The sequence below is a fragment of the Cervus elaphus genome, chromosome 5 (genome assembly GCF_910594005.1).
Source record: "Cervus elaphus chromosome 5, mCerEla1.1, whole genome shotgun sequence".
Lineage (NCBI taxonomy): Eukaryota > Metazoa > Chordata > Mammalia > Artiodactyla > Cervidae > Cervus > Cervus elaphus.
The window spans coordinates 97,635,587-97,662,684 of NC_057819.1; the positions used below are offsets into that span (position 1 = coordinate 97,635,587).

The window sequence follows — 27,098 nt, forward strand, 5'->3', positions numbered from 1 at the left end:
CCGGAAACTGATCACAGGGCGGGGCTCTTACCCCATGAGTTAACGATCTATGATCAGGTTTATAAGGTCTATAACATTTATTGACTACCTACTATGTGCCAGGCACCATTCCAAGCATTTTACAGGATTAACCCATTTAAACTTCACAACAACTATATATAGCAGATGTTAAAATGTATTCTTGTTATGGTATATAGATATACATATATAGATATATACATACATATATATATATGAATATTACTGAGCCATAGAAAAGAACAAAACAATACCATTTGCAGCGACATGGATGGGCCTAAAAATTGTTATGCTGAGTGAAGTGCATCAGACAGAGAAAGACAACTATCATATGATATCACTTATGTGTGGAATCTAAAAAAAATGGTACAAATGAACTTATTTACAAAACAGAAATAGAGTTACAGATATAGAAAACACACTTATGGTTGGTTACAAAGGGGGAAAGGCAAGGGGAGGGATAAATTTGGAGATTGGGATTGACATGTACACTCTAGTATATATAAAATAGGTAACTAAAAAGAACCTACTGTATGGCACAGAGAAGTCCAGTAAATACTCTATAATGACCTATATGGGAAAATAATCTAAAAATGAGTGGAGATATATGTATATATGTATATGCATATATATACATACATATATATATATATATATATATAAAACCAATTCACTTTGGTATCACCTAAAAGTAACACAATATTGTAAATCAAGTATACTGTAATAAAAATTAATTAAAAAAATTAATCCTTGTTACAGAGGAGGAAACTGGCACAGAGAGGTTAAATAACTTGCCCGAGATCACATAGCAGGGAAGGTGGGGAAGTCAGGATTTGAATCCAGAGCCCATGCTCCTAGGAATTCAGCTATGCTGCCTGCCACTCTTAGAGAGGCAAGGTGGACTGCACTGGATGACGAGGCAGAAGGAGACCTCGGGATCGTGTCCCAACCTTGCATCTGAGGCTGGTCTGAACTGGGGGCTCCCGACGTCAGTGTGGATTTCCTCTTACACCATGGCCTTTTTGAGGACTCAGTGATGTCAGCAGGTTGGGTTCCGGACCTGGCTCCTCTGGGGGCGATTGAGGGGCCAGCAGTGATGGGGAGTCACTGTGAATATCTGTGACCAGCCAGATGGGCGAGTCAGGCCAGACTTCATCCAGCTCTGGGGGTACCTCAAGGTTACAGGGATCTCTTCAACAAGAGCCCCGAAGGAGGGAGCTGGGGGGTGGAAGAACCTTGGTAGACATGAGCTTGGATCTGGGCCCTGGATGTGGTGGAGATTAACAGGTGGAGACGAACAGCCCAGGAAGAGGGCACGGCTGTGTCAAGGCTGTGGAGGCCTGTGGACCGTGATGTGCAAGCCACAGGGGTTCAGACCACCCAGGCCAGTGGTTTCCAGTTACCTGGACAGTGTGTTAATAGATTCCTGGCTCTCGCTTCTAGACAGGGTGATTGTGCAGATCTGGAGCGTGGAGGCCTCAAATGCGGGAAGTCTGGGCTGAATTTGGGTGGTGATGCAAAGCCACTAAGCCCTAGTGGGGCAGCCACGCTCAATGAGCTAATAATTTGGTTCCGCTCTCAGAACAGTGTCTGGCATGTACTGAGCCCTCAGGACATGTTACCACCCCTATTACTGTTGTCATTAGCTGTTGTATTATGAACAAGGGTCCTGGGCTGTGTATTTTGAAGACCTCCTAGGTCTCCAGGAGATAGTGAAGGACAGGGAAGCCTGGTGTGCTGCAGTCCATGGGGTCGCGAGAAGTTGGACACGACTGAGCAACCAAACAACAACACCTGAGATGACTCTGAGCCCTGGCCAGAGCTGACAACCACTGGGCCACAGCCTTAGCTCCTTGAGTTCAGAGACTGTGATCTCTGAAGCCCCAGCCCAGTTTAATAGGAAGCTGATAAGTGCTTGTGTGATCAGGCTGCCTGAGGGGTGCTGGGTGGATGGGAGGGCTGGAGGCAGGGAGTCCAGGGAGGAGACTGGTTGGAGAAGGAGAGAGAGAATCCTTGGGACCCATTCATGGGAGGTGAGAGGGGTGTCATGGCCGACTCCCAGGTGTCTGGCCTGGGGAGTGGAGCAGGTGGTGGAGTCATGGAATCAGGGTCCAGGTGACTGTGATGCTGAGGGATGAGAAAGCCTGTGGGACTGAACCTCCAGGAGGCGGTTGGCTTCAACGGAGGATGGAGATGAGGACATTGAGTTGGGAGGGACGAAAATTCTTTTAAGAACTTTAGCTATGGAAATTCCCTGGCAGTCTAGAGGTTAGGACTTAGCGCTTTCACTGATGTGGCCTTTGTTCAACCCCTGGTTGGGGAACTAAAAAAAAGAAAAAAGAACTTCATCTGTGAAGTGTTAGTCGCTCTGTTGTGTCCAACTTTTTGCAACCCCATGGACTGTAGCCCGCCAGACACCTCTGTCCATAGAATTCTGCAGGCAAGAATACTGGAGTGCATAGCTGTTCCTTTCTTCAGGGGATCTTCCCCACCTAGGGATCGAACCTGGGTCTTCTGCATTGCAGGCAGATAGATTGTTTACCATCTGAGGCACCCTGGGAAGTGGGGAGAGGAAAAGATTGGCTGGTAGGGGGGATGAGGCAGGACTGCTTTTACCACCAGGATCAGCGAGGGGTGAGAGTGTTTGTGGACTCTGTGCAGGAGGCAGGAGCGAGGGAGGTGCTGACAGAAAAAGGCAAGCCAGCGGCTAACCCAGGGCCAGCTCCCCGGGAGGCAGGAGGTGCAGTTGGCCTTGGACAAGAGGCGAGCCCCTCGGAGGCTTGAGAGGGCTGTAATTAGGGTCAATGGGTAAGAAAATTCAGGTGCTCCTGATTTTCCAGAATGTTTTTTCTTGGCTCAGGGACGAGGACCCTGTGGACAGAGGACGATCGTGGCTGTGGATTTGGGGTGACTGCCTGGAGAAGCCCGGATTGGGAGCTGTGGCCATGGGTGGGGGCAGCTGCGTGTGGGGTAGAAGCCCCACCTTGCTCACCCTGGGCTGGTGGAATGGGCTGGGTCTGAGCTGTAGGAGGCTGCTCCTGGGCGTGAGGCCCGTCCTGTGACCCACTAAACCTCAGCCTCCAGGAAAGAGGCTAAAAATAAGGCTGTGGTGAAGAAGAGAGGGGGGTTGTGTGGGCCCAAGCCAGCCTGGAGCCCAGAGGAAAATCTGAGACGACCGTCCGGGCTGCTGTGACACACGCTTCCTGTGCCAGCGGCCAGTGGGATCTCACCCGCCTGTGGCAGTGGCCCTTTGCAGGCCTGGAAGAGGGAAAACAACCCAGAAAGACTTGGGCAGGGCCTGACCTAGAGTCTTAAAGCCCACCCAAGGCCCTGTTCCCTGGCAGGGTTTCTCTGACTTTCTGCCTGGAACTCAGGCCTTGGACCCAAGGCTAGATTGCAGGGGGCTGCTGGGACAGGGGCATTCAACGCTTCCTGTGCCTTGGGGTCTAGACTGCTCAGGAGTTCCCGGGGGCCCTGGATGCCCATCTGGATGTGGTGACATATTCCTCCCCCTTATGAAGCACTCTGTGCAGTGGAGGAAGTCAAGGAAGTCTTCCTGGAAGTGGAGGCAAATGCTGGACCTTAAAGTCATGGGTGGGGGAGTGCATCCAGTCAGATGGCTGGGATGTGCCTTGGGGAGGAAGCAAGAGTGTTTTGTTTCTTAAAATAATGTTATTTATTTAGGGCTGTGCTAGGTCTTTGTTGTTGCGTGAGGGCTTTCTCTAGTTGCCATGAGTGGGGCCTGCTCTCTAGTTGTAGTGCACCGACTTCTCATCGCAGTGGCTTCTCTTGCTGCAGAGAATGGGCTCTCAGGTACAAGGACTTCAGTACTTGTGGCATATGGGCTCAATAGATGTGGTGCACAGGCTTAGTTGCCCTGAGGCGTGTGGACTTTTCCCAGACCAGGGATTGAACCCATGTCCCCTGCCTTGGCAGGCAGACTCCTAACCACTGGACCACCAGGGAAGTCCAAGAGTGTTTAGATTTGCTATGGACACATGCCACCTTCATTGTGACCAGTTTGATATGGCCTCCCTCCCAGAAGGTGAGCCTGGGGTTACTGCAGAACCACGCCCTCCTCTGGGCTGTGGGCGGGGACCCAGTACAGGACCCTGAGGGAGTGGCACCCTCCTACCATCTCTCTCTTTTAAAAAATTTTTTAATTGGAAGAAAATTGCTTTTCAATGTGTTGGTTTCTGCTGTACGTCAGTCATATATCCCCTTCCTCTTCTCCTACTGTCTCTTGACTCTACCCATCCTTCTGTTTGCCCAGTGCCTAAATTGTGACAGTCTCTGTCCTGGGTTCTAGAGATGACTTGCTACAGTCCCAGCTCTCAAGGGGCTCATGATCCAGTTTTGGGGGGGTGGGGTGGCGCAAGGAGGCAGGCACCTGTCCATCTGTCTGAGCTTCCCCCTCACAAACAGTCCCTGGGGGTTGGCTGTGTGCCTGGCCCTGGGCTGGGGAGGGGGGCGGTGGGCAAAAGCGAACCATGCAGAAGCTATGGGACAAAAGAATGAGCTTGGGTTTTTGGTAATAGACCTGGTTTCAGATCTTGCCCTTGACATCTTGTGTGCTGTCTGACAAGCTATGTAATTTCCTGGAGCCTCAGTTTCCTCATATGTAAAATGGGGATGATAACCCTAGATCAGCATGGGTAGGAGGGCTAGAAATACCCCTTATAGAGTCGTACACAGTACCCGGAACTCAGCAGGAACCAGCAACTAGCGGCTTTTTGCTCCTGGCCACAGGGGGTCCAAGGAGCTCATATCCTTGTCCCCGTGTCTTCTCTGTAGAACAAATTGATCCTAGTGTGACAAGCGCTAAAACAAGGATGGACGGGGGAGAGTGGGGGCAATGAGCTCTGCCCCTTGTGGGAGGGGGAGAAATCAAGGAAGACTTCCCAGAAGAGGAGGCATCTAAACTAGTTTTGAAGGAATGGCAAGAACTAATTCAGTCAACAAAATTGCACCAGGGTAAGAAGAGGCAGCAGGTATAGTTAAAGGGGCCATAGGTAAATTGGGGTGGCTAGAGCATGGAGGTAGGGGTTGATGCCCTGAGAAGTGAGGCTGGAGGGTGATGTTGGCAGGGCTGAAGCTATAGCCCCATGGCCTGATGAAGCCAGGGGAGGCACCAGTGATGGTGATTATGTGAGAGAGGGCTGTGATCAGATAAAAAAGCTACAGGCCCTGACTCAGGACTGGGAATGGGCTGTGAGGTGGGAGGTGAGTGTGGGTGGCACCCCAAAGTCAGCCACGCCACCCAGAGCCCCTGATGGAACTTGAGGCCTCTGAGTCCGAGTTGGGGGCACCTCGGAGGTCCCACCTGATGGCTGTGCCACCCACAGACCCAGGATTGGCCCCTGGTTTCCGCCTTCGAGGTAAAGTCGCAGCCCGCCCCGGTTATTAAGTCGTTAGCTGGGTCTCACGCAGCCTCTTCATTATGGGTAATTATGGTGAATCCTCTCTGGGTATTAAAAAGGAGGAGACCAGCTGCTCTTGACTGTCAGGCTGCTAGGACAGGAAATCCCTGGGCATCCCAGCCCTGGGTCTCAGGTTGGGGGACAGTGGCGATCTTCTGCAGTACCGGTCATCGGACAGGACCTTTGTACTGTGTTTGGCGATTCCACTTTCAACCACTTCCCTGTGACTTTGAACTTGTGGCTTAATCTTCTGTGCTTCTGTTTCCTTATCTATCCTGTAGGATGATAGCACCAGCCACCCAGGGTTGTGTGAGGGCTAAACTGATAAAGCACTTAATGTTCAGTGATATGAAACACTGGAGAAGGAAATGGAAACCCACTCCAGTATTCTTGCCTGGAGAATCCCACGGACAGAGGAGCCTGTAGGTGGGCTACAGTCTATGGGGTCGCAAAGTGTCGGACACAACTGAGCGACTAAACAACAGCAAAACAACAATATGAACCACCATCATTTTAGATGCTGGCATCAGCATCATCGTGTTGAATTGTTCTGGGAGTTTCCAGAAGGCCGGGTCTGGTCCCTTCCTCTGTCCCCTGCGTGGGGAGCTCCAGAGAGAGGCCCTGTCTCCTTTCTCCCCTCTTTCTTCTCAGCGCAGGCGTGCAGTGGTCAGGGGGGCTCTGGCCTGTGGTCTGGCCTCCTGTTGTCCTGAGATAAGCTGAGGCAGAGGCCCTGGGGCCTGTGGGGGCAGAGGGTTGTGCTTACCCGGGAGCCCTGGTGGAGGGCTATGTGAGGTCAGAGGGGGCCAGGACGTTGCTGGTCTCCATACATCCAAGGCCCTGTCCATCCACAGCTGCCGATCGTTTCTAATTGTCCTAGTTACCAACCCTGTTGATGCTCCCTAATGGGAGTGCAGAGGTGGCTGGAAGTTGGGAGAAGGGCAGACGTGGCCTCAAGGGCTCCCATTCTCCCCAAGGAAGCAGGCCTGGAGCCCTACCTGCTTCCCTCTGCATCTTGGCTCCTCATTGGAAAATTGGGGGTCCTGTTATACTCCTGAGGACAGCTGGGGGGACATGTTTGTGCACATGTACAGGTGAGCAGGTATAAGCATTGCCTGCGTGCCCTCACCATCCTCTCCTTGGCCAGAGGGATTTCCCTGCAGCTTTCAGAGGCTGCCCATCCACTCTCCCCTGAGGGCAGGGTCCACCTCTGGGGTTCCAGAACCTAGTCTGGGGCTGGGCTGCAGGTGGGCAAGAGACCCAGGCTGGCAGTAGGAGGCTTGGCTGCCCTAGGTGGGCTGAGTGATCATGGAGGAGCCTCGCTTCTCTGCTGCTTGGACCCCACACTGGCTGAGTGCGGGGTTAAACACCGCAGGATGGACGCTTGGTCTCCATGGTCCCTGGTGGCCTGGCTAAACTGGGCAGGGTGGAGTTTTCTATATGGGGCCAGGCTGGGCCCTGAGGGGTGGAAAGAGGGCTGGGCGGAGGCTGAGGGTCACCTGGGTGGGGGAGAGGGATGTGGGTGCCCAGGGGTCAGACGTCTCCAATAATCACCTCTGTCTTCTCTTTCCAGGTGTTCTTCTGGATATTCAGCAACACTTTGGGGTCAAGGACCGCGGCGCCGGCTTGCTGCAGTCAGGTGAGGCCCATCTCTCATCCTGGTCCCCCCACCCGGATTTCTACCCAGTGGGGATTTCCTGCCCATCTCTTCCGTGGCCCTGACTTGCTGAAAAGAACGTGAGCTTCGTGCCCAACATCCCACCTTGTCACTCACATAAGGCACCAGTTCTCCCAGTCTCTGCTTCTATTCTTGTAAAACAAATAGCACCTGCCCTCGGGGCTGTGGGTAATACACAAGAACACAGGCACCTGGGAATCACCTCTCAGATGCCAAAGCAGGAAATTCTAGCTGGTCAGCCTCAGAGCGGAAATTCTAGCTGGTCAGCCTCAGAGCCGTTCGCAGACCCAGGGCAGGAGCCTGAGAAACCTGGGTCCCAGACTAGACCTGGGTCCGAGGTTCTTGGCCCCTCTCCCCTGGGATCCTGGCCTCGGGACTGATGGGGAGGCAGGACCCAAGCCCCCTGGGCCAGGACAGCCCGGCAGGTGATTATGCAGTTATTCCAGCCTCTCTGCCTCTCCCTCCAGGGTCCATGTCAACCTTGTGCCTGCCCAGCCTGCTAAGCAGCCCCGTTGGACCTGAGCTCCTCGCCCTCCCACGGGCTGTGGCCCTGCTGGCCGTGCCTTCAGCAGGACCCCCAGGCTGGGGCAGACTCGGAGCAGTGTTACATCCTAGGGCTGGTCCTGACCTGGCCCTGGCCTTGCTGTGTGGCCGGTTCCCTTGGCCCTGGTTTCCTCTGGCTGTGAGGCTCAGTTAGATGTGGGGGAGAAGGTCTGTGGTCTGCATTCCAGTCTGGGAACCCCGTCCCTTCCCAGGCTCTCTGGGGTGGCAGGGGCGGAGCGAGCTGGCTCTGTCCAGGAACCTGCCTGACCTGTCTGGGTGGCATTCCAGCATGGCCGGTGCCAGGCCTCCTTGAGTCACAGCCACTCAACCAGGCTCCGTTTCTCACTTCCCAGGTGGGATCTTCTGGGCTTAGAGAGAAGGCAGATGAATAGCTCCAGGGTTCAGCCCTAATAGGTGAGAATGGACGGAGCTGGGACTGGAGCAAGGCTGTGGGGCCCAGCTTCTCCTAAGGGTGTCCAGGTAACCACCCCCCGCTGCAGACATCACCTCCCAAGCCCCTCTGTGGGCTCCTTGCCCCCTCCCTGCCCTTGCTTGGCCTCCTTTGGCTGGGTCAGAGCAAGTCATCCAGCCCTGGGGCCTGGGACAGGTTCCTCCAGCCTCCTGGGCTCCGGGCAATTCACTGACCAGTGCTTACAGCCTGGGAGACGGGGGAGACCGAGGTCAAGCCCAGTGGAAGTGTGGGAGGGAGCAGGCTGCCAAGCTGGTGAGGGAAGGGCAGGAGGGAGCCTGGTCGCCCATCCTCCTCCTTCCATAGCCCCTGAGTCACTGGGGACCCAGCCCAAGCTCATCCCCTTCCAGGTTGCTGACTGATCTTCCCCTCTTCCCGTCTCCTCCTTTCAGCCCCCACTGATGGAGGTCAGGGCCAGTGCATCCACGCAGGGACAGGGTGGGAGGGCTGCAAGGGTCAGGGCTCTGCCACAGTTATGTCCTGGGCCGTGCCTTTCATGGTTAAGAAGTCATGGCAGCCCCTACTTATCCCTGGCCACCTGGCTGGAGGTGGAAAGACCATCCACAGCATCATCTTCTTTGGTTTGTCCTCCTCCAAGCTCCCTTTGGTCGGCTTCACTTTCAGGATGGAAGCATAGAGGTCAAGAGAGGGAAAGCAACTTGCTTAAGGTCTCGTGGTGAAAGAGTAGAAGGCCTGTCTTTGGGACTTCTGTGTATGGGGCCCTCTTGGCTTGGGAGGGGACACAGACACTCACTGGATTGGTGAGGCTTGTCCCAGGCATCTGAGTGTCTGGCATTTCAACATTCTTGGGGTGAGTGCCTCTGGGCCATGGTGAGCATTTCCAGCACTCTCCAAGACCCTCTAGTCTTTGCCCTGTGGTCCTCATCCTACCACCCACGCTGGGCACCAGCTGGGAGGGCTCCTCAGAGTGTCCTTGCCCTTCTGGCCAACTGAGTCAAGAAGCCAGGTGGGCTGGACCAGGACGTGACTCAGTGGGCTACCAGGCAAGTCATCTAATTGGCCTGGGCCCCAGGCACCTGTCTCTTCTCCAAGCACTGATAAGGTCGGAGCCAGGTGGAGGGCGCCAGCCAGGTGTTGGTGCTTGCCCAGATCAAAGGGCCAGGGTTGAGGGCTGGGTTGCCTGCTCATTTGTGGGCACCAGGGGCTGCTGGGCCAGGAGACAGGGTTGTGGGGCAGGGGCAGAGAGTTCGGCCTGGGCCTGCCCATGCTGTTTCCCCTGGGGACCAGAGCATGAAGGCTGGTTTGGGAAGAGCCTACTTTTGGCAACCCCCTCGCATATTGCTGCCAGCTCTGAGCCAGCCCCTCGGCTGCAGCAGCCATAGCTCAGCCTCTGGGAAAGCCCACAGCAGAAGTGCAGCTCTTGGGTCTTGCTGTCTTGGAAAGTCAAGAGTCCCCATAGCCTACACCTAAAGGGGCAGCTGTTGCCAAACCTACTGCTCAGCAGATCCTGCGCTAGGCTCTGCCTCGGACTCAGTCCTTGCATGCAGGAAGATTCCTTGTATTGATGGGAGCAGAAGACATATTTAGTTCCCACCCAGCGGAGACTGTGGGAGCCTGGGATGGTGGTGGTTGTAGCAGAGAGCGTGGACCTAGCTGTGTCTGGTGGCAGGTCAAGACTTCCCTGAGGAGGGGACATTTGAGTGGGGCTTTGAAGGATGAATTAGAGTTTGCTCAGGGGAAAGCAGGGCTTCCCAGCTGGCGCAGTGGTAAAGAATCTGCCTGCCAATGCAGGAGACATAGGAGACTTGGGTTCGATCCCTGGGTCAGGAAGATCCCCTGGAGGAGGGATGGCAACCCACTCCAGTATTCTTGCCTGGAGAATTCCATGGGCAGAGGAGCCTGGTGGGTTATAGTCCATGGGGTCTTTAAAGAATAGGACGTGACTGAGCGCGCACACACACACACTCACAGGGGAGAGGACTTCAGTTAGCTTGTTGATTTGTCAGAGTTTCCCCCTTCCCAGCTGGGTAAAATATGTCAAGAAAACATATTTAGATGACAGCTGAGTTTGAAAGCTAAAGTTAGCAGGGACATTTCCAGGTGATAGCAACAAAGAGTTGAACTCAAAAACAGGAGTGGGAGCCAAGAGGGGGCCAGCATATGTCTTAAAAGCTTGTTACAGTATTTTTGATGTATACATTATTATTACAAAGACTTTCAAATATACAGAAAACATGGAATAATGCAACAGGTTTCCATAGAGCTATCACCCAGATTCATCAAAGTATGACTAATCTGGCCCAGTTTCCAGACTTGGGGGGATGCTTTACTTTGAAGATTGTGCAGAGCAGATTTGGGTCCCCGTGTTTTTAGTTGATCACCAATAAACGGGTGATTCAGTTTCTGCCCAGGGCAAGCTCCCTGATTATAAGCTATATACCCAGGCCGGTGGACAGTTTTTCCATCCGTGAAAAGACATCGCTTCCTTGGTCTAGCATTTTAGCAGGGAGCCGAGTCTAGCTCATGCTTTGTACAGGCCTGGGAATCCCACCCCCTTCCACAGACAGGCGTCTGTTTTCAGGAATCCCAGTGGAAACAAATTCCAAACTGTTCCTTAGGGAAGCTGTCATGACCCAGGACCTGCACAGAACACAGGTGACAATTCCCACTGAAGAAAAACCCAAATTCAAAATGAACAGAGCATACAGGGAAACCCACATTTGTGGGAGAGAGTCCAGCAGCTTCGAAAATGGGGAAACCCACTCCTAAAGAATTAGAGAGAACAGACTCATTTGAAAGGACTTTACATTAGGTATGTTTAACAGTCAAAGCTCTAAAGGAAGAGTAGAATTTATAGGACTGGAATAGCACATTAAAAAAAAAACACATAAGGAGATGTTTAAAAGCCCTAAATTTGAAATTCTGGGGTGAAAAATATTAGTATTAAAATATAATTAGATGAGTTAACAAGTAGACTAGACCCAGCTGAAGAGAAAATAAGTGAATGAGAAGCTGGATCTAAGGACACTGGCATAAATGCAGCTCAGAGGAGCGGGCCGTGAGAGTGAGGGCTGTGTCGCTGGCTCCGTTAAGAGTTTTGTCATGGGGAGAGGCTGGGGACAGCAGGCGGGGTCTGATGGGAAGGAGCATCTGGGTTTTATCTGGAGGCAGCAGGGAGCCAGAGAAGATAGCAGAGCAGGGCTGGTCCCTGTAAGGTGTGTGCATCAGGAGGGTCACGCTGGGGCTGAGTGTGGGAGTGGATGGTGGGGGAAGCTGCAAGGCAACTCAGGGCTGGGGTTTGTGGCATCAGGAGGAAGGGCTAGGATTCGGGGGCGGGGGCGCGGGGACAGAGGAAGGGCCAGCTCAGACTGAAACCAGACGGCGGCGCCTTTGCTTTGGGACTGAGTCTCCCTCCCCACTTTGCTCCCTCCCCACTTCGGCCAACCTGGCAACATCCTCCAGCTTTGGCAAAGACTCAGGTTCTGCAGGCAAAGTTGGGCAGCCCCTGTGGCTGTCCCCTCGACGGCCCTCCTGTCTGAAGGGATGCTGGAGAACCTCTCTTCCCGAGGCCTCAGTGGCCAGCCTGGGGTCTATATCCTGAGCAGAGTCTGAAAGAGGTGTAGTTCCCCTCCTTCCTGCCCAACTCTTGAGTGTGGTAGGTGTCCAGGCACTGATCGGGGGTGGGGGCTGATCTGGGTCCTCCTGGTCATCTTAGCCGGCCTGGGCCTCCATCCTCCATATCCCATGGGCAGGCATAGCCTGAGCCCCGCTGCCCCACGCCTGCCCGAGCTCCCTCCCTGCCCACAGGATGTGGAGGATGGCGAGTCTCCTTCCAATAATAAGTTGGTCGGACCCGGATTTTGTAAAAATAACCCTGGTCCAGCCCGGGCTGAGGTGGGGCTGGACACGTGCTCCAAGGCCACGGTGTGGGAGCCCAGGGCTCCCCCAGTGCAGACCTCACCCACTTCTGCTCCAGGGCTACCTTCTCAGCAGCCCCAGGCGGTGGGGTTCCTGGGGCTGCCTGCCAGGGCTCAGAGCTCTCAGCGGGGGTTGCTCTGAGCTGTGGGTGCTGGCCTCCTCAGCAGGCCCACTGGGAGAAGGCTTTCAGCCAGCACTATGAGAGGTGGAGGGCGCCTTAGGGACGCTCTCAAACCCTGATGACTTCCTGTTGGCCCTGCGAGGAGGAGGTGGGACTTCCTGGTGGTCCAGTGGTTAAAACTCTGCGCTTCCACTGCAGAGGATGCAGGTTCTGTCCCCAGGGACCTAGATCCCACAAGCACACATGCGTGCATGCTCAGTCGTGTCCAACTCTTTGTGACCCCATGGACTGTAGCCCGCCAGGCTCGTCTGTCCATGGGATTCTCCAGCCAAGAATACTGGAGTGGGTTGCCCTTTTCTCCTCCAGGGCATCTTCCCGATCCAGGGGTCAAACCTGTGTCTCCTACATTGGCAGGTGGATTCTTTACCACTGTGCTATTTGGGAAGCAGGTTCTGGGAGGCAAAAAAATTAAAGAAAAAGTGAGAAGGGGGCATCGCCCATGTTGCTGAGGAAGCAGCGAGGCTCAGACCCAGCTTCTTCGGGTGAGCCAGGGGCTCCGGCTCCTCCCACACCGCCGTCCCTGCCCCCTGCCCTGGCTCCCTGCCATTGTCCCATTGTCCGGGACCTGTGGGCTCAGCACATGTGAGCTGACGGAGGGCTTCCCCGCACCCTGACCACAGGATGTCCTCGTGCTGGGAAAGCCATCCCTGCCGAGACCAGGGGTGGGGCAGCCACTCTGCCCAGAAAGCTCTCTTCGAATAAACAAAGACTATGGGGTTGGCGGTGGTGGGTCCAGGAAGCTTCTAGCCTGGGCTGGTCTTTATTTTCATCAGAGCTTCCTGCTGGCCGGAGAAGGCTCTGGTCCTTTTCTGGGACATGGGTCACCTGTCCATGCCGTTGCCTGTGCTGTTCCTTCTGCTGGAAATTTGTTTTCCTCTGGTCCCTACCTGGTTGTGTTCAGGCTTCTCTGCTGGCCTGTGACATCCCTGAGGGCCAGGAGAGGTCCTTTCTCTTGTCTCCCCTGAGCAGAAGGGGAGGGTTGTCAAGATGGATTGAGTCTTCCTGCTGACCTTGGACTCCCCTGTCCCCAAGGGGAAGGCCCTGAGGAACAAGGGAGGTCAAGGTCAAGAGGGTTGCTGTGTCATCTTGGGCAATTTCCTCCACCTTCCAGTGGCCCCAGCTGTAAAATGGGATGGAAGGTAGAGCTCCGGTTGGGACTCGGCGCCCTTCGGCAGGATGAGGGTGGGGAAAGGGTGTGGCTGCTTCAACAGGAGTCCATCTGCAGTCCTGGGTGCCTCCGGCCACCCAGATGAGCATGCACAAAACCAGTGGGGAAAGTGCCAGAGGGGCTACCTTCCGGTTCCGCTGTGGACATGAGGGTAGGGTTGGACAAGGATGGCTGGATGTCTGGCTGAGGACTGACCCACCTCCTTCAGCCCCTCTGCACCCATCCAGTGGGGGCTTGTCTAGTGCTGCGGATCTCCCACTGCCCACTCACTAACCACCAAACCCGGTCTTAAGGGTTAGGGCCAGGTCCTCCTCCCCATCCCCATCCCTTGCTGCTCCCTCCATCACCTTCCCAGCCTGCAGCCTCATGCATCTTCCTGCTGTCCCCGACATACCCTGAACTTTCTCTGACCTTTGGAACATCAGCTGGGATCTTCTGCCTTCTCAGCCTGGCAGTCTGTAGTGTGATTTAGAGCAAGGACTTTGGAGTCAAGTTGGAGTATAAATTCTGGTTCAGCCACACACTAGCTGTGTGATATCATTCCTTTAAGCCTCTATTGTGTCTTCTGTAAGATGAAGATAATATAGTCAGATTGAGAGGATTTGTGCTTATGTCCAGGGTACATCCCTGGGCCTTGCCTAGAAGAAATGCTCCATAAATGGCAACTGCAGTTATTATTAATGATCAGCATTATGGCTCGTTAACCATTACACAGTCATACGATTTGTAACTGATCTTTTAGTATTCTTGATTTTAAGTGTTATCATCACCAGAGTAAACTCCTATGCAGCCTTCACTGCCTAACTCTGGCATCACTGTCTCCAGGAAGCCTCCCTTCACTGTCTTGGCAGAATTTAGCCCTACTTGCTGGTTCCTTGGCATTTTAACTCTTTAAGCTGGGCAACCCGCAGATGAGGTCTACTCCTTGGTCGGACAGTGCGGGCAACTCCTACTCTGATTTTTTTTCTGCCCACTCCCCACCTTGTAGAGAGACAGGCATAGAGGGAATGATTCTTCCTTCTTCCCTAACATGTAGAGTCCTCAGGAGACTGCAGTCTCTTTCCTACCCCTATTCTGCTCTGATCTCAGGCAGATCCTGGGAGGCAGACCCAGCAGGAACAATTCTTTTTCTAGATACAAGGAAATAATTTCTACCTTGACTGATCTAAACAAGGGCCCATTGTTGATCAAGGTTGACCCACTCTGGGCAGGGCGTGGCATTAAGCACTTTACAAGCATTATCTCAGTAGTGCCCAGAGCAAGCCGGGAGTTGCTATTTTTATCATTTCACAGATGAGGAAGTTGGCACGCCGGAGGTGGCTTAGACTCCTGAGAGTTGATTGTTAAATTTTCAGGAATTGTGTGAGCTGGTTGTTAAGCACAGACCGTTGTTAAAAACTAAATTACATCAACTTACAATTAAACAACATATTAAAAACAAAGGTAATAAACACTCAAGATTCATCACTTCCTAATTATTTTACTGCCTTGTATCTATTATCTACGTTTCTTAGGTTATTTATGTCTGTTGAATCTGGACTCATATACAGCTCTGTGTGACTGTGTATCTCTTCTCAATTCTGATTAGTGACATCATGATGGGAGCTTGAAATCAGGCCACATTGGGAGTATTTGCACCATGAAAACTGGCAAAACTACACATCAGGGCCCGCCTCCCCCACTTTTGGAGAGACAGTTGCTGAACATTTATCAGCATACCACGGAATGAGGAACAGAGAGGTTGTGACCTGCCCAAGGTCACCCCGCTGGCAAGGAACAGAGCTGAATTTGAGCCTGGGCAGTGTGTCTGGAGCCCAGATTCTTGCACCTCTCTGCTGTGCTGATTCTGCAGCAGGCCTCCATCACCCAGTTGGGATTAAAAAGTACCCTCACACCCATACACACAGTCACGCTGCTCCAGCCTGCTTTTCTCCCTCCCTCTGTCTCTTCTCCTAGGGGCGCAGGCCTGTGAGAGACCAGCCAGCCCCTGTGAACATCCAACTTGGCGGTCAGAGGCCACCCTGTCTGCTCACCCGGGCTTTGTCTGGCCATCTGCCCGTCAGCTGCAGGTCCGCCTTCCAGGAGGAGGAATCGGGGGCTGCCTCTCCGCATGACCTCACGCTTACCCTGTTCCTTGCTGGCCTCTTCATTCCACCTGGGACCCCCAAGGCCCCTCCCATCCTGCTAGAGCCATCCCCATGGGGTCCTCTAAGACTCTGCTGCTCTCTTGTTCTGGAAGAACAAAACCAGGTCACCTCACACCTCTGCTCAGCATCCTCTGGTGTCTTCCTCTCTCACTAGAAACCATAGTCACCTCAGTGGGCCACAAGGCCCTACCCCATCTGGCCTTTCCTCCAGGTCCCTCTACATCAGCTACTCTGGTCTCTCTGTCGTTCCACAAATACGCTAAGCCCACTTCTGCCCCAGGACCTTTGCATTTGCTGTTCTCAATCTGATATCTGCATGATTCATCTCCTCATCTCCTCCAGGTCTTTGTTGAAATGTCACCTTCTCTGACCTTTCTATTTAAAATGTTTATGCCTGTATTCTTTCTCTTTCATGCTTTTCCTATCTCCTTTTTCTGCCCTTTTCCCCTCCTTAGCACTTGTCACCACCTGACATACTACATTTAAAATTTTATTGTCTGTTTCTCACTAGAATGGAAACTTCAAGAGGCCAGGAATTTTTGTCTTTGTTGAATGGATGAAAGGATGGATGAATGAGCGAGTTATTGAATGAATGAATGAACAAAGAGATGACAATGTTCCTAATTGTTAGGAAAGCCTCTGTAGCTTACTGGGAGTAGGGGTGGCTGTGTGATCAGGCCAGTATAAGACCTGGGTTTCCAGGTTCAGTTCTGCCCTCTTTTGCTGTGTGGCCTTGGGCAGGTCCCTTTCCCTCTCTGAACCTCTTTTTCAAATATAATGAGAGCAGTGTGGCAAAGAATAAGGAAGACTGGCTCGAGTCAGACAGATAGGGGGTCAAATTCCCACTGGAACATTTACTGCCGTTGGAGCTATGGGGAAGTCACTTCTCTCTGAGTGTGTGAGAGAGAGAAGTGAGATGGGGTGGGGATCAGAAGAACACACAAGATGTGATGTGATGAACCCCTAGAACAGACCCTGGTGCATGGATGTGTTCCATGAATAAATCTTCACTCTTTTAAAAAGTGAAAGTCACTCAGTTGTGTCTGACTGTCTGCAACCCCATGGACTATACAGTCCATGGAATTCTCCAGGCCAGAATACTGGAGTGGGTAGCCATTCCTTTCTCCAAGGATTGAACCTAGGTCTCCTGCATTGCAGGCGGATTCTTTACCAGCTGAGCCACCAGGAAAGCCCAAGAACACTGGAGTGGATAGCTTAGCCCTTTTCAAGTACCTGAAGGGCTCACCTTCTGCTGGGCATTGAAGAGGATGCAATTATGTGGTCTCCTAACCCAATGGGGCTGTTCTGGCTCCCCTGGGCCCGGGCTCTGGCCGAGGCTGCCCCTCTTGGGTGGGGGCTGCTTCCTCAAAAGGCACTTGGTCTCTTGCTGGGTGATCTGAGCAGGTGGGCTCTGCCGTGGGACCCTCCCACCCCCTGCCCCACCCCTGAAACTCTCCTCTCCCATGCAGTTTTCATCTGCAGCTTCATGGTGGCCGCCCCCATCTTCGGCTACCTGGGTGACCGCTTCAACAGGAAAGTGATCCTCAGCTGCGGGATTTTCTTCTGGTCGGCGGTCACGTTCTCCAGCTCCTTCATCCCCCAGCAGGTGAGGCGTGCCCGGGCTTCCCACCCAGCATTCCCATTCCTGTGCATCCCGTCCATGTGTCCTGGTTCCTCCAGGGGGTGGCTAGTCTGACTGACCTGTCCTAGTCTAGACTGGGGTTCCAGCCTGTTGGGTTCAAGTAGAGTGGGATGAGGGGGTCTTTGGGTACTTCGATACACTGGCCTTGCTGATGGGCTTTCCCTGTGCTGGCCTTGAGCTGAAGGACTCGTAGCCTGGTGGGACATCTTAACTCTCCCTGAGCTGCTTCTGATTTGCAGAGAATGTGAGGAACGGGGGGAAGCAAGTCGGGCCAAGGAGTCAGGACCTTGGGTTCTAGTCTTGGCTCTGCTGTCATCTTGCTGCGAGACTCTAGATATATCGCAACCTTTCTCTGGGCCTCACACAGTTTGCTCTTTGTCCAATGACCAGCCGGCTCCCTGAATCAAAGTCCTCCAGAAATAAACATCAGTTCAACATAAGGAAGGTGTTTCTGACTTGGCTCCCACAGTTCAGGGTTTGAAGATCCCAGTTCTGTGGCCCATTCAGCTTTGTGATCTGGAGAAACTTGCTTTACTTCTCTGAGCCTCAGTTTCCTCACTTTAATAGGGGGATAGCACTTCTCAGCTTGAAGGGCTGTTGTGAGAAGTAACTGGACTGGTGGATGTCCATACCCTGACACATACATGGAAGGTGTTCAACACATTTTTATTTCTGTTCTTTCTTCCAAAGAGGAGATATGTTGCTCTGATAGGTAGTGAGTGTCCCGTCACTAGGGGTGTTCAAACAGAGGAAGGACAATCACATGATGGCTATTGTAGATGGAGATAGAGGAAGAAGGGGGATAATCAGGTCTTATCCTCAGGGAGTTTCCAGCCTAGGGGACAAAAGAGGAGTCCCTGGCTGTGGGGGCATACAGGCTGGGGGTGGGAAGATGTGACAGGAGCTCCCACATTCAGACTTTCAAGATATGCAAAGTGCTGAAAGTGCTCACTGGAGAGAGCAGTCTTTGACATCTGTGTAGTCAGGGAAGACTTCCTGGAGGAGGTGACACTTGAGCTGGGCAGGCAAGACAGGCAGGTTTGGCCTTTTGGCAAAGATGGCACGGGCTGAGGGAGCAGTCCTATGGAGGCATAGATGGTGTAGAGTGTTGACAGATCAAGGAGGAGAGTGCTTTGATTGGAGAGGAAGGCAGGGACCAGGTCATGGAGAGCCTTGACTGCCAAGTTGGGAGGCCTGAACTTCTTTCTGGGACCCTGGGAGAGAGTCTGAAGAAGGGAAGGGTGAGTTAGATTTACACTTTTTGAGAGGAAGTTGGAGGTGAGGGCAGAGAGAACTGGTAGATTTGGGAGTTCCAGCTTTGCTTCATGGGACAACTTCAAGGAGGAGGGTCAGGTCAGCTAAGCTCCAGACATCAGGTAGAGCCTGATGGCCACAGTCAAAAATGGGGAATGGAGCAGAAGAAACTCCTGGGCCCCCCCGGGTCTTGTCCTGCCCACGAGGCTGCTTCTGGGATTGAGCAGTGAGTCTAGGACCATGACGTCAAGTCTGGGCACCGTTCTGGGTGTGTGGAAGGAAAGGAGAACTGGGGGGAGAAGATGAACAGAGGCGGGGGGAGAAACAGACGGGTCACCCCCAGTTCATCTCTAAATTCACTGCAGTCATGTTCTGAGTCCCATGGGGTTTTTGGTGGACCTTGGCAGTGTGATTCTGAAGTTAATTTGGCAGAGAAAATGCCCAGGAACAGCCAAGAGCATTGTGAAAATAACAGTGAAAGGGGCCTTGCCCCATTAGTTATCACAACATGGCTATTCTAACTGAAACAGCAGAGGGATAAACTAAGAGATCGAGGAAACAGAGTCCTCCTTTTCATGGGAGAATGAAAGTTGCATCTCAAATAAATGGTGTTGGGAGAACTGGGTGTCCATCTGGATGGAAGATAAAGTACGGTCTGTATTTCTAACCACACTTCAAAATAAATCCCAGATAGATGAAAGTAAAGTTAAAAGCAAACTATAAAAATCAACAGGAAAAAGACAAATAGCTCAGTAAAAAAATAGGCAAAGAATAGTGAGAGGCAATTCCTGAGGAAGATCCCCAAAGGGCAATGTATGTAGGAAGAGATGATTCTTGGCTTCGAGAGTAATGAGGGCACTGCAAATTAAAACAACAATGAGATGCCATTTCACACCCATCAGATTGGCAGCAATTAAAAAGGCTGACAATACCAAGTGTTATTAAAGCTGCTGGTGGGAGTGTAAATTGGGAGTGCCTCTTTGAAGAGCAAAGTGGCAGGATTTTATAATATTCTGTGTACACCCCAGAGCCCTGCCTTCTACTTCGAAGTATATGCTGAAGAGAGAAACTCCACCTCATGGACAAAGTGACGGGTGCATGCAAGGACGTCTGTCGTAGTTTTGTAATAGAAAAAAAGAGACAGGGAGAGAGAAGACAAATAGTCTAAATGATCATGACTAGGGGGATGCCCAGATAGAATGGGGTGTATTCATGCTATGAGATTCTTGGCAGCAAATGAATGAACTCCATCTACATTTACCAGCTGAAATGGGTTTCCAAAAGATGAAGGGAAAAAAAGCAAGTTGTGGGACAAGATGCAGGGAGAAAAACATGGTCATTTGATGTTTTTTTGAAAGCACACAGGGGACACTGAATGTTGTCCCCTGGTATGTGTACACACAGGCAAAGGTAGAAGTCATGACAAATGCACAAGATATCCAGTTCCAGGGGGAGGAGTGAAGATCAATGGGATCCTTTGTCAAAGAGGTCTTATCTGCCTGCTCTTGTAATGGAGGAGAACAGGACATCATTCCCATTTTCTTTCTCTTTCTAAAATAAACACAAAAGATAAGAGAATATATATATATATATATATATATATATATATATATATATATATATATATATATTGTTGTTGTTGTTCTGGGATGGACTAGCCCTTCCTGAGCCAAGATGTGAAATTCAGAAACCATTAAGGGAAAATCAGCAGCTGGGACAGCATTGAATTAAATAACATAAAGCTTATGTGTGATGAAACTCCCCGTAAAAAAGTGGAAAGAAAGATGATGGTGGAAAATATTTGTGACCTATCTAATAAACGTCGATTCCCATGATATATAAGAAGCTAACAGAAACCAATGCAAGACAGACAAAGAATCCAACAGAATCCAACAGAAAACTAGGCAAAGGCTGTGGGCAGCTGATTCCCAGGGAAAGCAGCACAGGCAGGGGGCCAGGGGAAGGAAGATGGAGAGTGAAAGGGTGAATGAACTATGGAAACGAGAGGCACAGAGATAGGTGGGCAGGACCAGCGATGCGGAGAGAGGGCTGGGAAAGTGATGGAGATGGAGAGCCGGAAACGGAGACCCGGAGGAGGGCTGGATGTGGGCGATGCTGGGCCGGATGGGTGGGCAGGGTGGGGCCGGGGGAAAATGACCAGGCTTGGTTCTCAGGCCCTGGGCAGCTGGGGGGATGCAGGGGCCAGGTCCACATCAAAGCGGGTAGGACCACTGGCAGCTGGCACGGCCCCACCCTTCCCGGCTCAGCTGGGCTCTGCTCTTTGATGTGTGGTGGGGGAGGGGTGCCGAGCCCACTGGGCTCGCCCTGCCCGCTCCCAGTGTACACTGGGTCCTCAGTGCAGCCAGGGTCAGCCCAGCGGCCCTGGTGGGGGATGGGACTCAGAGTGGGGCTGGCTTGAGGCTCCCGCGGTGGGGTCAGAACCCAGGGAGGAAGGCTCCTAATCGGTGGGGCTGGCAGTGGAGACAGAGGCTGTTGCTCCTGCCACACCTACAACTCTCAGCCCGTGAAGGTCCAGCTCCATCCCAGTCCTGGGCCCAGTCGGACCCACTATTCAGAGGCGGAAACTAAGACGAAGTGGCCCGGGGTGTAGTTGTTGCTCAGGCTCCATCCTGGCTCCGCGGCCCCGCAGGGGGTGGGCAGCAAAGCGGGGACCAAGGATGAGCAGGCAGAGGAGCAGGACGGTCCCCCGGCAGCCTGCGCCCCTCTCCCACAGCACTTCTGGCTGCTGGTCCTCTCCCGCGGGCTGGTGGGCATCGGCGAGGCCAGCTACTCCACCATTGCGCCAACCATCATCGGTGACCTCTTCACCAAGAACACGCGCACGCTCATGCTGTCTGTCTTCTACTTCGCCATCCCGCTGGGCAGGTGAGGGATCTGGGCAGGGTCCCCTTGGATTTCTGACCATCCGCTCTCCTTGACGTCCGGCTCTCTGTGACCCAAACATGCGGGCGGTCAGCGTTGGAAGCCGCCGGGACCAGCTCCCTGGCTGGCTGAGGGGGTGTTGGGGTGGGGCAGGGCTGGGGGCCTCCTAGACTGGTGAGCATCCCCTGACCCCCACACCCCTGCCCGTCCCTGCCTGATTACGCTGCTTTCTCTGCAGCGGCCTGGGCTACATCACCGGCTCCAGCGTGAAGCAGGCAGCCGGAGACTGGCACTGGGCCTTGCGGGTAAGGACACCTCCCCCAGACCAGCTCTTGCCCAGGGTCACCCAGAGATTCGGGGACAGAGCCCAGGCCTGGCCCCCTAGCTTCCCACCTTGCGGACCTGGGCTCTTCTCCATGAGCCCACTTTGAGGTGTCAGGGAGCCAGACTTGTCCCCGCCACCCTCAGGAGCCGCAGTCTGTGAGGACGAAGGAAATTCCAGGTTCATGGTGGCACTTCCTGGTTCGAGCCGGGGGGTGGGGGGGCACTGTGCCAGGGTGGGACTGAGACACCCGTGTGGGGCCGCTTCCTGTCCTGCCGGAGGATTCAGCACAAGTGTGCCAAGGCCCCAGGACGGTGCAATCAGAGGAAACAGAGATCCCCAGTCTCGCGAAGGAGAGGAAGCTTAAGACAAAGTGTTTTTTCCTCAAAAGCAGGAAGGAAGCAGCCTCCGTGGAATTTTTTGATGGGGGGGGGGGGGAGACGGCAAATGGAGAGGAACTTCCCAGCCCACGGGCTCCCAGGCCTGGTGGGGGTGGGTACAGATTTCCCTGTTCTCATGAGCCGGTGGAGGAGCTGGCGGATTGGAATCCAGGCTCCCAAGATGTGCTCCTTCCATCCGGAGAGAGGCTGGGGCCTGGGAGATTCTGTTCTTGACACTGGGCAGGATGCAAGGAAGACCCAGAGGGGCCCCCGAGCCTCTGTGCTCCTGGGACCCCCATGCTGCTGCGGCTGCTTAGTCACTTCAGTTGTGTCCAACTCTGTGTGACCCTGAGGACTGCAGCCTGCACCTCTGTCCGTGGGATTCTCTAGGCAGGAGTACTAGAGTGGCTTGGCATGCCTCCTCCAGGGGATCTTCCCAATCCGGGGATCAAACCCAGGTTGCCTGCCTTGCAGGCAAATTCTTTACTGCTGAGCCATCCACATGGGCCCCTTCCAAATGGTCACCTACTTGATATATTAGCTGGAAGTTTCATGCCCAACCAGTCCCTTCTCAGTGCCCACCCTCCTCAGGGAGAGGAGCTGGACTGAGAAACTTTCCCAGATCCAGGGAGGTAGGTAAGAGCTGGTATCTGGCCCCTGACCCCAGGAACTCTCCTAGTTCTCATCTGCCCACCCACCTGTCTTCCTTTTGTTCCATCCATCACCCATCCATTTATCCATCCTCCTGTGTTTCCATGTGTTAATTCATCCACCCAGCAATCCATCCATCCGAGCATTCATCCATCTATCTGTCTCTCTATTTAGCAATCTATCCTCCTTCCTTCCTCCATTCTGACCATCCCTCCCTCCTTCCCTTTCACTTTCGGTCCCCTCTCCCATCCTACCCCTAGTCTGGACAGCCCATTTGGAGCCCACCAGCCCTTTGTGCTGGCATCACCCCTGGTGACTTTGCCCAATCTGGAAGACTGGGCAGATATGAGCCCAGAGGAGGAGCCCGGGGCCCAGAGAAGGCATGGCTGGCCTGGTACCCCTTCCCAGTGCCAAAGAGAGACAAAGACTCTGGGGCCCTGGTGTCCTAAGTTGGTGCACCCTGCCCCGCCAGGTGTCCCCCATCCTGGGCATGATCACAGGAACGCTCATCCTTGTCCTGGTCCCGGCCACGAAGAGGGGCCACGCCGACCAGCTTGGGGGGCAGCTCAAGGCACGGACGTCATGGCTCCGGGACATGAAGGCCCTGATCCGCAAGTGAGTGCGGCTGGGAGGGGTCCAGTGGGAGGAGGGAGGGGTTCCGAGATGAGAGGACATTCCCCCCTCACCTGCTTGGCCAGACTCCCTGGAATCTCCACTGTTGACAGTGCTGAGACCATTAGTGTTCATGATTCCTGAAGCCAGAGCCCTCCGCCCCGGAGCCTGCAGGGAAGGTGTCTGAGGCCTTCTGCCCTTGGGGGGAGGGTGTGAGGGCGGAAGCCTGCCTCCTGGGCCCCGCCGGCTGCAGGGGTGCCAGCCCCCCGCTCAGTGTCGCTGCCCCGGCCTCTCTCCAGCCGCAGCTACGTCTTCTCCTCCCTGGCCACGTCGGCCGTGTCCTTCGCCACAGGGGCCCTCGGCATGTGGATTCCGCTCTACCTGCACCGCGCCCAAGTCGTGCAGAAGACGGCAGAAACCTGCAGCAGCCCGCCCTGTGGGGCCAAGGACAGGTGGGGCCGGGCCCGGGGGTTGGTGCCAGGGGGCAGGCGGGGGGTGGGTGGTGAGGGGTGCGGTCAGCCCCTGTACCCCAGCTCTGCCCCCTTAACCCACGCCCCACTGTCCTCTGTCTCTGCAGCCTCATCTTTGGGGCCATCACCTGCTTCACAGGTTTTCTGGGTGTGGTCACGGGGGCAGGAGCCACGCGCTGGTGCCGCCTGCGGACCCAGAGGGCCGACCCGCTGGTGTGCGCTGTGGGCATGCTGGGCTCTGCCATCTTCATCTGCCTCATCTTTGTGGCCGCCAAGAGCAGCATCGTGGGGGCCTATGTGAGTGCAGGGGGTGGGTGCAGGGGCTCTGGAACAGGAAATGTGGGGGTAGGAGGTGCCCCCCCCCAACTGGATGCTCCAGTCTTCTGTCCCTGCTCTGATCAGGGTTCTGGGTGCCTTTCAGGGCTGTGGGCCTGGCTTGAAGCCTGTAGATTATCCACAGATTTCCCAGGAGCCTGACTGCCAGGAGTTGAGGGGGAGGCTTGTGGGGGGCCGCCTGCCAGCAGCCAGGGTGCAGGGAGCAGCCTGGGACCGATGGTGGGTAGAGCGCCCCCTGATGGTTGTTCTGGTCTTCTCCCGACCCCGGACAGATCTGCATCTTCGTAGGGGAGACGCTGCTGTTTTCTAACTGGGCCATCACCGCGGACATCCTCATGGTGAGGCAGGCCATGGCTGACTGCTCAGGGCAGCTGGGGAGGGCAGGTGAAGGGGTGGGAGAGCTGGCAGGACTTGTGAAGGGAGACAGTGGGGATTTTTGGGGGTCTGCATTGGGCCAGGGCCTGGAATCAGAGGGTTGAGCAGACAGAAGGGAGGGAATGTGGGGACTGGGTGCAGAAGGGTAATGTCTGCAGGCCTAGGTTTGTGGCCGGGAGGCTGGCAGTGCCAGGCTGGCACCAGCGTGGTGCTGTCTGCCAGTGCTCCGCCCCCAGGGTCTGAGCTCCCGTGGACTCAGACCTCCGGGTCCCGGGCACGCCTGCCCGATGCCTGCGGCTGGGCTGGGTGGACAGAGGCTGTCTTCACGGGGCCAACAATGGGCTCCAGACCAGCCAGCCAGGGACAAAGGGCTGTCTGAGTGGTGGCAGGGATTTGTGTCCGTGGGCAGGGACAGGAGCAGTCTGGGAGGGACCCGGAGGGGCCTGTAGCCTTGATAACAGGCAGCAGTCTGGGGGTGGTGGTTGGAGATGGGGTGACCAGTGGTCCTGACCGCAGGGATCCTCCAAGTCGGGGCCAGGAGAGGGTTGGGAGGAGGGTATGCGGGGGACGGGTGGTGGGGAGCGTCTGGGAGGGGCTGGGGGTGGGACCCTGGGGGGAAGGGAGGAGGAAGGACTCCTCAGGGGCCACCTTCAGGGCACTTGGGGTTTGCTGTCAGAGTACAGGTCAGCCTAGGAGGTCAGATTCTGCCTGGGTGTTGGGCCCCTGCCATCTCTCCTCCTCCAGGAAGCCTGCCTTGCCTCACCCGAGCTTCCCTGCAAATCTGCTTCACCTAGGGTTGTCTCCCCTGACTAACCCCAGCCCATGGCTAGAAGGTGGGAGGTCTGACTCAGCTCTGCACCTCAGCATGGTGCCAGGCACGGGTGGCAGGGGTGGGGCGGGGTCACTGCACACGCTGGAGTGACGGTTGGAGTGAGACTGAATTAAGTGCCCTTGGAGGTAGGTAGGACCCCTGCTCTGCCTCTACCCCCAGGGGCAGCCCCAGCTGCTGACAGGGTTTGGGTCCCAGGGAATTGTGTCCCATTTTATTAAGTGTCACAGCTAAGTGACTAATTATTCCTGGAAACGGGGCCATGCAATCGAGGTCTCCCCTCCCCCCGCCCCCAGTAACTGGGTGCCTGGTGGGCACTAGCTGCTGTCATAGTCTGTCCACAAAGGGTGGGGTTCTGGGGCAGGGGGCTTCCCAGGGCACCCTCTGCTCCTCTGCCACCAGCCCTTCTGTCTGCCTTGGCCCACCCAGCTTTAGAGCTGTGGCCCCTTGTGGGTCAGGACCTGCTTTGTCTAGGTGGGAAGGTGGATTTTGGGGGCCCAGGGGCTCTGGCAGTCGGTGCTGGGGGTGAAAGTGGAGGTTCTTCCAGGCAGGGTCCTCTTCACCAGCATCGCCCATCTCAGTCAGCCTGGGCCTCGGCAGGGCAGCCAGGATGGGTCTTTCTCCTGCAGGGGAGGTGAGGGCAAGCCTGAGGCTGGGGTTCTGGTCCCAGGGCGGCTGTGGGCCATCTCTGTGCCTCTGGGCCTCGGTTTGCCCATGACCGGTGCGCTTGGCTCCCTGGCAAGGGCCAAGCGCAGGTGCTCAGGCAATGTGGACTCAGGAGCTGGGGGAGGGGGTGGGGAAGAGAGGAGGGCCCAGGAGAGCAGTGTGTGAGGACCCTGGGGCGGGACTGCGTGGGAGGCCACGGGAGCTGCAGAAGTGTCGGGCCCCCTGGGGTGAGGCCAGGTGGGTGCACCTGGCTCTCCTGGCCTCTGACCTGCCACCTCTTGCGCAGTATGTGGTCATCCCCACCAGGCGGGCTACTGCCGTGGCCCTGCAGAGCTTCACCTCCCACCTACTGGGGGACGCCGGAAGCCCCTACCTCATTGGCTTTGTGAGTACCAGGGACTGGAGGGGCAGGGATGGGTGGTTTGGGGGCTTCGGGAGGAGGCCTCACCCTGACATCCACTGGCTCCCCCGCCCCCCAGATCTCTGACCTGATCCGCCAGAGCACCAAGGACTCCCCGCTCTGGGAGTTTCTGAGCCTGGGCTACGCCCTCATGCTCTGCCCCTTCGTCGTGGTCCTGGGTGGCATGTTCTTCCTGGCCACCGCGCTCTTCTTCCTCAGCGACCGTGCCAAGGCTGAGCAGCAGTGAGTTGGCAGTGAGGGTGGGGGTGGGCCTGCTGCGGCTGTGACAGGGTGAAGTGGGTGGGTTTACCTGGCAGATGAGGTCCCCGCCTCCAAGAGGTGCGGCCTGCATCACTAGTGGGAGCCCACGGTGGCCCCGGGGTTTGTGTGGTGGGTCTAGACAGAGTGTGTCTCTGGAATGAATGCTTTTCAGGGCTGGGGCTCTGCCCCTTCGTTTTCCTCTCATCGTCTGACTTCTTTCTCCTCTCCTCTTTACTCCCCTCTCTCTCTCTCCTCTCTCCCCACTCCTGGGCTCTCCCACCTCCCCCTGGGGCTGACGAGGTCCCTGCCCAGCACGTCCGGCCCGCCGGCCCCCGCGATGCGATGCTCCAGAGCAGTGCCCGGGCCCGGCCCCCGCTGATGTGCCACCTTGACCCCCGCCCGTCTCTCCCCCAGGGTGAACCAGCTGGTGATGCCTCCCGCATCCGTGAAAGTCTGAGGCAGTGAGTGCGGGTTGGGTGGGTGGTGGGGCGCTTCTTGCGGGAGGGAAGGGGTGGGG

General features: G+C 55.0%; 1 protein-coding gene across 4 annotated transcripts in view; it reads left to right on the plus strand.

Annotated features, from left to right (window-relative positions):
- Window positions 1–27,098, plus strand: part of SPNS2 (sphingolipid transporter 2) — a 37,541-nt gene that overhangs the window by 8,421 nt on the left and 2,022 nt on the right. Inside the window, exons 2-12 of one of the 4 annotated variants that reach the window (XM_043903459.1) lie at window positions 7,009–7,074; window positions 16,970–17,106; window positions 21,131–21,282; window positions 21,518–21,584; window positions 23,105–23,247; window positions 23,544–23,696; window positions 23,822–24,011; window positions 24,323–24,388; window positions 26,207–26,305; window positions 26,400–26,563; window positions 26,996–27,042. In XM_043903459.1, coding sequence (XP_043759394.1) covers window positions 7,009–7,074; window positions 16,970–17,106; window positions 21,131–21,282; window positions 21,518–21,584; window positions 23,105–23,247; window positions 23,544–23,696; window positions 23,822–24,011; window positions 24,323–24,388; window positions 26,207–26,305; window positions 26,400–26,563; window positions 26,996–27,038 — 1,280 coding nt within the window. In that variant the 3' untranslated portion in view covers window positions 27,039–27,042. Of the gene's footprint in view, window positions 1–7,008; window positions 7,075–16,969; window positions 17,107–21,130; window positions 21,283–21,517; window positions 21,585–23,104; window positions 23,248–23,543; window positions 23,697–23,821; window positions 24,012–24,322; window positions 24,389–26,206; window positions 26,306–26,399; window positions 26,564–26,850; window positions 27,043–27,098 lie in introns of those variants that run through there. The other 3 variants (XM_043903456.1, XM_043903457.1, XM_043903458.1) reach the window with 3 other exon arrangements.